Source organism: Podarcis bocagei, assembly GCF_964188305.1.
Source record: "Podarcis bocagei genome assembly, chromosome: 1".
In the NCBI taxonomy this organism is placed as follows: domain Eukaryota; kingdom Metazoa; phylum Chordata; class Lepidosauria; order Squamata; family Lacertidae; genus Podarcis; species Podarcis bocagei.
The window spans coordinates 66,061,364-66,072,076 of NC_138125.1; the positions used below are offsets into that span (position 1 = coordinate 66,061,364).

The 10,713-nt window shown below is 41.5% G+C and overlaps 1 protein-coding gene across 1 annotated transcript; it reads right to left on the reverse strand.

The window, feature by feature from the left end:
* Window positions 1-224: 224 nt before the first annotated feature.
* KCNA4 (potassium voltage-gated channel subfamily A member 4) lies at window positions 225-10,071 on the reverse strand. The gene has a single exon (XM_081207006.1). It carries the CDS (start codon window positions 9,580-9,582, stop codon window positions 7,597-7,599), a length of 1,986 nt encoding a protein of 661 aa, XP_081063132.1. The 5' UTR covers window positions 9,583-10,071; the 3' UTR covers window positions 225-7,596.
* Window positions 10,072-10,713: the final 642 nt, after the last annotated feature.

A 10,713-nucleotide genomic window follows, 5' to 3' on the forward strand; every position in this document is an offset into this window, starting at 1 on the left:
TGCTGAACTGTCATCCATTCAGGAGGTCTTTAAGAAGTGCTTAACTTTGACTAGAATGTTAACCAAAAAATAAATAAATGTCATTTTATATTGGCAGAGGATCACGCTTTTGTAGTGGAGCAACTCTCAGTTTACACCACCCGTTCATTAAACCATGACACTTTCTGTCCCCCATAGCAGGAATGCATGCCATCACCCGTGTTAAATAACATTGAGAAAGAATGTTTTAATAACAGCATAACAGTTTTAATGAAGATGACCTAAATCGGTATTTCTGAACAGTTTGGGCCAAGTGAAGCAAGGGAGGCTTCATCCGCTGTTACCCTGACAACCAAAATAATTCCACATAAAGTCATTTATTTGTATGCAGGAAATAGTCATAGGAAAAACACCTTGCTACTCAGCAGCTAAATGTATACTATTTTTGAGAGATAAAGAAAGCAATCTGGTGGTTGGCCAGATCGTAGCCCCACCCGTACTGGTTTTTGGTCACACATCATGAGTGAAGCATGTCATCATAGTTGTTGTACAGTCTTGGGCCAGCTGAGCATCAGAACTCCTTCCCATACCAATGAGTGACTTAGGAGTGGTTTACACCAGGGATAGAGAACCTATGGGCCCCCAGATGTTTAGGTTCCAATTCCTATCAGCTTCATCCAGACAGCCAACGCTGAAGGCTGATGGGAACAGTAGCCCAACTACATCTGAAGAGCCATAGGCTCCCCATCCCTGATTTGTATATCACTGAACAGCCCTTTTCAGACATTCAGACAGGACTCAGTGAATGTGGGCTTGAAGGAGTGGCATTAGAATAGCAGGCTCTTCTCACTCTCTATGCATGTTCATTCTAATGTTTGCTGGGAGCGACTCACATTCAGCTGCATATTCAGCTGATTCCCCCCCCCCCAAGTGTTAACTGACTCCTGATCAAATATCTAAATATGTGTGTGTATGGCAGTCCCTATCAAGGCCAATACTTAAAACACAATCTCTTATAATGATGTTAAAGCAGCTGAACACACCTATGATTGAAACAAAAAACCTTTTAGTAAAATTATATATAGGGGTCCAGTAATAAGATCATTAAAAAGACTGGTGGAATAGAGGTGCTTATGGGTTTCTTAAAGGCCACAAGAGAGGAGCCCCAAGGAGAGTTTTCAGGAAATAGAATTGCACAGGTGTAGGGTCACCACTGAAAAGGCCCTGTCCTGTTACCTAGCAAATCGATCAGCCTAAGTGGTGGACCAAAGAACAGGGCCTCTGAGAACAATCTTAGGTCCCAAGCAGATTTATATGGGTGATTGCAACATTTGTCTCTTTGAAACAGCTATCACAGATCAAACACTGTAGGCACAGCTTTCATATCACTTCACATCACCTCAAATCACAATACTTTTCAAAGAAAGCAACCCACACTTTCAGCTGCAAGTCAGTGAGAGCTGATGTACATACTCAGAAACAGTCCTGCCATCCTTGGGACGATGCCTCTTCAAAATGCAGATAGAGCTCACATATTTGGTAAAGTTTAGTTTATGTGCCCATTCTCTGCACTCAGGGGATTTTTAAAATAACTGAGTATTCAAACACGAAGTATCTCCCCTGTGTTCTGAAGTAGTGCTGACCCAGGAGGGTTTTACCTGATATTTTTTTTCTGGATGTGTAGCCAGCTCTCAGTTATAGTAAGTTAACTAGTGATGAGCTATCAAGTGGTACCACATGCAGGCATGAATCAGCTCCTGTGCTGTTTGCATCGGTGAGGGATGCTTAGTTCAGGAAACACATGTATGGTTCTTGATTATTTGTCAAACCAAAAGCATATTGTTTTGTTTTCCACTGAATTTTCAGTTGCAACACGCCAATTGAAGACTGTGTTTAGCTGAACTTGTCCTACAGGTACCCACAGCATGGTGCATTGCACTTGTTCTTCTTATGCCCCATAATCCATTCAGTTTTCTTTTTCAGGGAAGGGATATGGATGACTAGTTAAGCTTCACATCCCTTCTAGCCACACAACAGTTATATGAATCCAATTATCACACGTTCATTGACAACTTTTTAAATAAGTTCTCAGTCGTCTGCTTCCTTATCCTGAAAGGTTAACAGATTTCCGACTGCAAGTTGTATCTCAATGTTACTCATACTCAAGAGCAGACCCACTGAAATTAATGGACATTACTAACTCACCTCCTTCACCTTCAATAAGTCTACTCTGTGTGGAAATTAATTGGCTACAACTCTGTGTCCTTGGACATTATGAAGGTTGTGGGGATTTTTGATTATTTCCTCCTTTGGGGTTTTACATCCAAACTTTCAATTAGATCTCACACCCTACTTTTCACAATATAATTTCTTTCGACATTTATTTTCCACCTCTCTCTACATTCAACCTACAACATCCACTGACTGCAGAGGCCAATAAACTCTCTCAATGCCCTGCAAATGCTAAATCTAACTTTACTGATCACTCCTCAAAGTGTCTCCCTGTGTATGTTATCTTCCATGTACCCAGCATGCACTACTTGTGCCCAGATTGACACTTCCTTGATTGATTGTTTCATGATTTAGCACTAAAACTGCAAGCATGAGAAGCAATACCATTTTTTAAAAAACAAAAGTTACAAGATTGTATAGAATTTTCCACAACAATTCTGCAGCAGACTGTACTTCATTTGTACTACATCATCCATGACAGCCTTGCAAATCCCTCAGTTGGGCATTGTTGACAGGAATCAGTAAACCCTGAAACCCAAGAAAGTCTGCACATTAAAGAGCTATCATGCAGCATTTATCTATAAAAGCAATATAAAACATGGCATGGATAGTTTTAAAATTCTGTTTCCGAAAGCTACTAGAAAAATCAATCCATACACGCCTTTTATCCTCCCTATCTATACAACAATGCTCAAAATTATGACTGCCGCTTTAGTGGAATAATTGTCTGATTCAGAACTAGGGTGATGAAACTGAATTGGGTATAAGACTTCAACTAGAGAGTTGGATCCAGTCACCATCTCCCAGGCTAACCTGCCTCCAAGAGACTTTGTAAGGATAAAATTAAATGCTATCATAAGTGCCTCACCCGGGGGGGGGGGGAGCGACACATCACACTACCTTCTCAGCAGGTGGGTCACTGTCCCTTACTAGGAAGGAGAGGGAGGTGACAGGGAGGTCAGAGAGGTGCAAGTGGGTCGGCAGGAGTGGCAAATTGGCTATGCCAGCGCATTTGCACTACACTGACCTGCCTGTTGCCTTGACTCAGCAAGCCACTGCTAAATGTTATTATGTACACCACTCTGCATGAGCTCTTTCGAGGAAAGGTGGGGTCAAAATAGTATAAGCAAACGAGCCATCAAAAAGAAGAGCAACCTTGTTTTTTGCTTGCTTCAAGACATGGATGTCACAAAATCAGGACCGCAAGGACTAAAGCAACTTCAAAAAGGAGTACCACCTGAGTGCCCAGGAAATGCTTGCTGCTCTTTCTAATACTTGTTTCACATGGTGAAAACGTTGCATTGGGAGAAAGAGCTTAGCTTCACCAGCACATGCTGCAAAGCCAACTTACAGGTTATACCAGCTAACTGGATGCTTGCTGAAACAGTTTACTATATTTCATGATACAGGAACAATCTGGAAATACTTTGCATTGCAAAGGGAGTTTGCACAACATCCCCAGTAGTTGCCAGTGACACAGAAATTCTCAACACGATGCAGAGGGCAGTCTATGAGGTGAACGAACATTCAGTTGGCAACATGCAACACTCAGATGTTTCAGGCAGCATCCATGTGGCTGAAACAGGAAGTAGACCTATGGGTCGTAGCTAATGCTATCTTTCTGCTTAGGCGACAGATTTCTGCTTGCATCATGGAACTTCCTCCTTACCTGCAACCTGACTCCCACCCTAACAATCTCCTCTGAAGGGTTGTGGAACCCTGGAGCAGATTTTGCTGCGTGAGCAGAACTCTCGTGTTTTAATTTTGGGAGCACTGGCCACTCCGCTTGCTCCCACAATTTCTTCTCAGAATTCTCCTTGGTGAATGTTGAAGTAATGCATGTACAGTGCAATTCTAAGGTGGGGATGAAACAAATGGATATATCCTATACCCTCCTAAGCTGGAAGGTAAGAGGAATGCTATTCATTTCCTGCTTAATTTTTTTATATATAAAAAAAACTTTTCCAGATTTTTCAAAGGGGAAAGGAAAGGAGATGTTGTCAAGCTCAGAAGCATGTCTAGATTTCTTCCTTGTTTGGGGGCTTGACAGGGGACTGGGGTGGCTTTGGGTCCATTGAGCCCAATATGCTTCCTAATACTCCACTGCAACATTCCCCTTTTTATCATCTCAAAGTCAGAACTGCAAGATCAGCTGGACTAGAGTGGCTGAGGAGCTGATGGCAGCAAAAAGAAGGGGTGGTTTTTTCCCCTGCAAACTTATGCAGACACATAATTTAGTTAACTATCTTTGTTTTGAATGTTTAATATTTATTTTTAATTATGGTGGTTTTATGTATATATAGTGAATTTTATCTGCATTTGATTAACAATTTAATTTGTACAGCAATTGGACAGCTCCTCTAAACAAATAAATAAGTTCCAATGTCAGATCTCTGTCTCTGACATCAGAGGAATAGATCCAATCTACCATCTCTGAAGGACTACAGGTTTAAACCCTACCTGGATATTATTTTATATTTGCCAAACATTGATTATTTGATATTCATATTCAACATCTACTGCTATTTGATCTCGGCATTTGATATCTGACAGTACTGAACAGTGGACATGCAATAGTTTGTATCTGGCAGAATTTGATAGCTGGCATATACATGGCATTTCGTAGTTTGTAGTAAGTGATAGCTGACATGCAATGGCATTTAGTATTCGACAGTATCTGTTAGATGACATAAAGTGGTGATTAGTATCAGATATGATTTGATAGATAACATGCAATGATGTTTAGTAACTGATGAGTGGCAACTTATGGCATTCCACATTTGATATGGGCAAAAATATACTTGGACCAGAGATGCTGTATCTAGAGTACTCAAACTTTAAATTTTGCAGTAACATTTCATATTCAGAATATGAGTTCGAATTCTATGAATATTTATTTTAGTTCTTCATGCCACCGTGTCTTAGCATCAAACACAATGCACTAGTACTAAAAATTGTTCCAGATTTGCATAATGCAGAATGGGATATGGGGAAATGTAGTAAATCTTTATTTCAGTTCTTTTTAGGATTAATGAACAAATCTGCAAAGATTCAAAGCAGAGGATCTGTCCCAAGCTGAATGAAATTCATTATTATTATTATTATCATCATCATCATCTTGAATAAAGCTTACTTGATTAACTGCAGAGTTTGAAGTGATCGATTATAACTTACATATAACTAAAACAGTGGTTCCACAGAGAGGAGCACATGCTTTCAGACCATGACATTAGGCATCATCTTAAAAGATGCAATTCGCTCCTATATGAGGAAAAAAACAAATAATTTCACTTCTAAGGTGGCACCTGTACCCATGGTAAATGCTTGAATCAAAAAACCCCAATTAATTAACTAACTAACTAATTACAGGTTGAAACCTCAATTATAGAAAAAAGATCAGCCACTATGACAAAGTGTGACTGAGAATGTACAGTACCAGTTTGGGTAATCTATATTTTTTCTCGATCCCAAGAAAATATATTCTTTCAGTACTAGTATTTTCAAGCATTTCTTCTGTCTAAAGCACACATTTATTTTCTGCCCACAATTGCATTGGTATACATGCATGTTTTGTAAATGGATTTTGCTTTTTAGAATTCCGAGTCCTAGCCTCAACATTCTTTTTATAAATAGCATGAAGTCAACTGTATTAACAGTGGAAATGCCACAAGGCTTCTCCCAACTCATATAGTCCATCATCAGTAACTCTGGATTCATCATCCCTCCTGTTCTTTGCCTCTACAAGTATGGGTTAGGTTTATGAAGACCTTCTCAGCTCCTGAATGCAAAGTGAGTCTCGTGGTGGAACCACAGCAACACCACAGCTCCCACTGACTATATGAGTCATTTGGGTATGAAAAGGTTGTTGCATTGGCCCAGTCAGGAACCAGATGGGGTGAATATAGACTTAGCTGTTTTAATGCCTAGGCTTAATCAAGTTTATTACAAATCTCACACTTTTTTATCTTTAAAGCTGTTTCAAAACAGGGTGCATGCTGCACGTAAAGGTGGGTGGGAGGAGAAATTCTGACCCACTAATAGCACATTTGCAAGTTAAAGATTGCTGATCCCAATTTGCCAGTTCAACGGTATATTGCTATGTCTGGTCCACAGAAATATTTAACCAATATCAAAGTGCATTCTGTTACTCATAGACTTTGATTGTAGTAAAAAAAAAAAAACACCATACAACACATTGCAACCTCATTTACCTGATCCTGTGAAATCTTTTCTGCCCTGGATTTGCTTATCTATGGCTATTGCTATATTTGATTCCCATTCCCTGCTTCTCCAGTTCAAACACATGTACATACATGCATGCACGCACGCACACGCACACACACAACCCCTATTCAGAATACATTTTCTATCCTTTAAGCAACTTTTATGAGTGAGCTTGTTATTATTACTTGGTATGATGGTTTGAAGAAGATTGATTTAGGGGGGGGTGATTATAAAATTTTACTTCACAATCCTTTTTTGTTCAGATAACAGATATTCATAATTAAAAGACTATGGAATTCATGTAAAGTCAGCTGCTTAGCCAATCAGCATCGCGCAAAAAAATAATACAAGAAAATAAATATGCAGGATTCACCCTTCCAATGATTGTCATTGAACATTAGTAAACATTCACAGTATGAAGTCTCTGTCAGAATATCTCCAGCATATAAAGTAGTGCAAAAAAAGCAATCCAGTCACTTTTCCACTGCATCCAGACCTTGTTAAATCATTTTCTAACTTCAATTCTTCCATTCAACAAATGCCACAAGGTCTCCAAAAAAGCATTATAAAAATAAACATTTTCTGGGGGTTTGGTAGTATCTTCAACAATTACATATCCAGGTTGGTTGGTTTGTTGTTGTTTTTTTAAAAAACAATGATTCTTTAAATATTTTAGGATCAAATTTGAAGTTTCAATACAATAATTTTTTTCCCACAACCATCTTTAGCATTTTAAAATCAAAGATTATGGAATCCACTGAATCATGGTAGCTGTTCTTAAAGCGTTAACAAATGAATGCATGGCTACTGAACTTCATTGTTTCTTACATAGTAAATACCTTGAAATGCTAACTTTTACCACTGGGCAGTGAGTGAGGTGGATAAATACATCCTCCTTAAAAGTAAAATTGTTTCCCTCATGTGCAAAACACCTGCATTCTAGTAAAAATATAAACTTTGAAACTATTTCAGGTAAAACCCCCTCCACAAGGTATATCATTGACTTGATATGCAATACAAGTTTACTAATGCTTTGTAATTCATGTTTAACAAGTAAATGGCATATTTCTATATGCTTGTTTAAACTCCTGTTTGCATATTTCATTTTTTTAAAAACCAATGTGCATTTTAATGCATAAATGGGTTTGGAAACAGTCAAAGTTAAACATCCGTTTCCACAGATTTTGCATTAACACAGTTCTGTTTTGCTGTCTCACTGCCATTTCCTGTGACCTGACACTTTTTCTCCTTCACACAAAGAGACTCTTTAACCCCTTCCTCCATCTCCAAATACTCTGATTTCTCCTCCATGGACGAAGATGATGAACTTCTGATTTTCTTGAGTATCGTCGGAAGGTACGGACAGCTGACTGCGTTTTGTGTCAGCTGGGTATTTTCCTCATTTTCAGTCTCTCTGTGATAAAAATAGTTAAAGTTGGAGACAATCACTGGCACTGGTAAAGCAATGGTTAACACACCTGCAATGGCACATAGGGACCCGACTATTTTCCCACCAACAGTGATGGGCTTCATGTCCCCATAACCAACTGTAGTCATGGTCACAACAGCCCACCAAAAGGCATCTGGGATGCTGTGAAAATGAGTGAGAGATTCATCAGCTTCTGCAAAATAAACAGCACTGGAAAACAAAATGACGCCAATAAAAAGGAAGAAGATCAGGAGGCCCAGTTCCCTCATGCTGGCCCTGAGAGTGTGGCCCAGGATCTGCAAACCCTTGGAGTGTCTGGAGAGCTTGAAGATGCGAAACACCCGGACGAGGCGGATGATCCTCAGGATGGCAAAAGACATGGCCTGCTGGCCGTTGCTGCCCTGCTGCTGCGCCAAGTCTGTACCCAGGGTGATGAAGTAAGGCAAAATGGAAACAATGTCTATGATGTTCATTATGTTCTTGAAGAAGACTGCTTTGCTGGGACAAGCAAAGAAGCGCACTGTAAACTCAAACGAGAACCAAATGATGCAAACGGTCTCAACAATGAAGAAGGGGTCGTTGAAAATCGTGTGTCCCCCGCCCGGCATCTGCAACGTCTCATTCACATTCTCCACGTTGTAGGTCAAAATCAGCTCCTTCTCATCTCTGAACTCCGGCAGCGTCTCCAGGCAGAAAATGACGATGGAGATCAAAATGACCAAAACCGAGACGATGGCAATAATTCGGGCAGGGCTGGAGCTCTCAGGGTACTCAAAGAGCAGCCATACCTGCTTCTTGAATTCGTTTTCAGGCAGTACCTTGTCATCTTCTTCCTTGACGAAGCCTTCATCCTCTCTGAACTTCAGCATGGCCTCCTCCCCGAGTTCGTAGAATTTCACCTCCTCGCTGAAAATGTCAAAGGGGACATTGACTGGCCTTTTCAGACGCCCTCCGGACTGATAGTAATATAAAATTGCATCAAAGCTGGGGCGGTTCCTGTCAAAGAAATACTCATTCCGGAGAGGGTCAAAGTACCTGCCCCGCTTTGCTGGGTCACCCAGCAGTGTTTCGGGAAACTGAGCCAAGGTCTTCAGCTGAGTCTCAAACCGCAGGCCAGAAACATTGATGACAACTCGTTCACAGCATTCGTACTCGCTGTAGCGGACGGAAGTGTAGCCGCCAGGCCCAGCACCGTCATCAGGAAGCTGATCGGAAAACGAATACTCATCTTCACCTCCTTCATCACTGCAGTAGAACTTCCTTTCCTCGTCTTCTTCATCCTCCCCGTCATCTTCCTCCTCTTCTTCCTCTTCGTCCTCCTCACTCAAGTCCTTCAGGATCTTCTCCTCTGAGCCACTCAGGGGCAGCAACTCAGAGCAAGGGAAAGAGGCACCAAACTCCCTGCTGCCAAGACAGTAGGCTTTTTTCCTCCTTTGCTTCCTCCTCCTGCTCTGACAATAACTGCTACGTGATGTGTTCCCGCCACAGGAGGAAGAGGAGGCCCCACGACTCTGTTCCTGGTGATAGTGGTGCTGAGGTCCTCCTCCTCCAGAGACCCCCGTTTCTACGGCAGCCGTTGCAGCCGCTACAGCTGCCGCCGCCGCCGCCCTGGAGTGCGCCAGTCGCTCTCTTTCTCTGGCTCTTGCTTGGGCTGCATATCCATAGGGCATGTGGCTGTTGCACCCAGAGCTGTCTGCACTTACCATTGCAACCTCCATGTTGGATTTCTTTGTTTAGGACACTCAAGAGGGGAAGAAAATGTCCCGTTTCTCAATAGTCATCACTGGGTGTTTTGCGTGAGAAGAGCGTGACCACCGAGGTTTGGAGAACAGTATCTCGGAAGCATCGTCCCTCCTTGTTAGCATAACCTTGGTTTTCACTCTGCATTACTTCTCAAAGAGAAGTGTTCCACGTCTTACTGCCCAGAAGGTGCGATACAAATTATGGAGGTGTGTTTGTAAAAGTCCTCTGGTGTCATCAAGAGATAATCCTGGACCATGTCCTTTGACACTTGAGATCCCACTGCTTATGGTATTCTTCAGTGGGTCACACAAAATCCACAGGTCCAAGTTCATGATTTTCTGTGGACACTTTGAATCAAGCGAGGAGTGCACCTAAGCAAAGTAAGAACTCTTCGAGAACAAACACTGGTCTTGAGTTCCTCGGGACAATCAAGTGCAAAATAGCCAACATCCCCAGAATTGCCTCCAAATTGCTGGTGAACACAGCTGTTTAGAAAGTTGAAGGAACTTCCAGTCTTCACTTTGTTTACACAGTGCGGAGGTCTGAACACACTCTTGCTTTCGCCAATCTGTCAGCAACGTCTTAAGCTTGAGAAAGCATCGCCCAAGTCAGCAGCAGGAGGGACTGCGGCCAGAGAAGGACAACAACAAGAAGGCTGAAAAGCTGGCTCTGAGTTCCCCATCGGAGAGGAAGGAGTGGATCACCCTTTGGTTACTCTCATGCAGTAGAAATGTCTATCCTGAAACACATACATGCACACAGACCAAAAAAAAAAAGGTGGAGGGGGGGACAAAAGAAAAGGATGGGTCATATTCTATAGATGCACGTGATGGTATTTCATATTAAAGGGTTCAGATTTGCCTACTTTCACTCCTCATCATTCTCTACTATTGTACACCCACCCACACTGCATGCACAGTTTTTCTGGGTCTGTGTGCATCTGTCTATATATAGATATAGTTGAGGAATATGAAGGCATATACACACCCACATCTCACACAGTGTTCTTTTATCTCCAGAGAGAGGATTTCAAATGCAAATCTCTATTGCTACAGAGATGTAGCTCTGTATTGCATATATATGTAGAAATATACCTGTGCATAGCA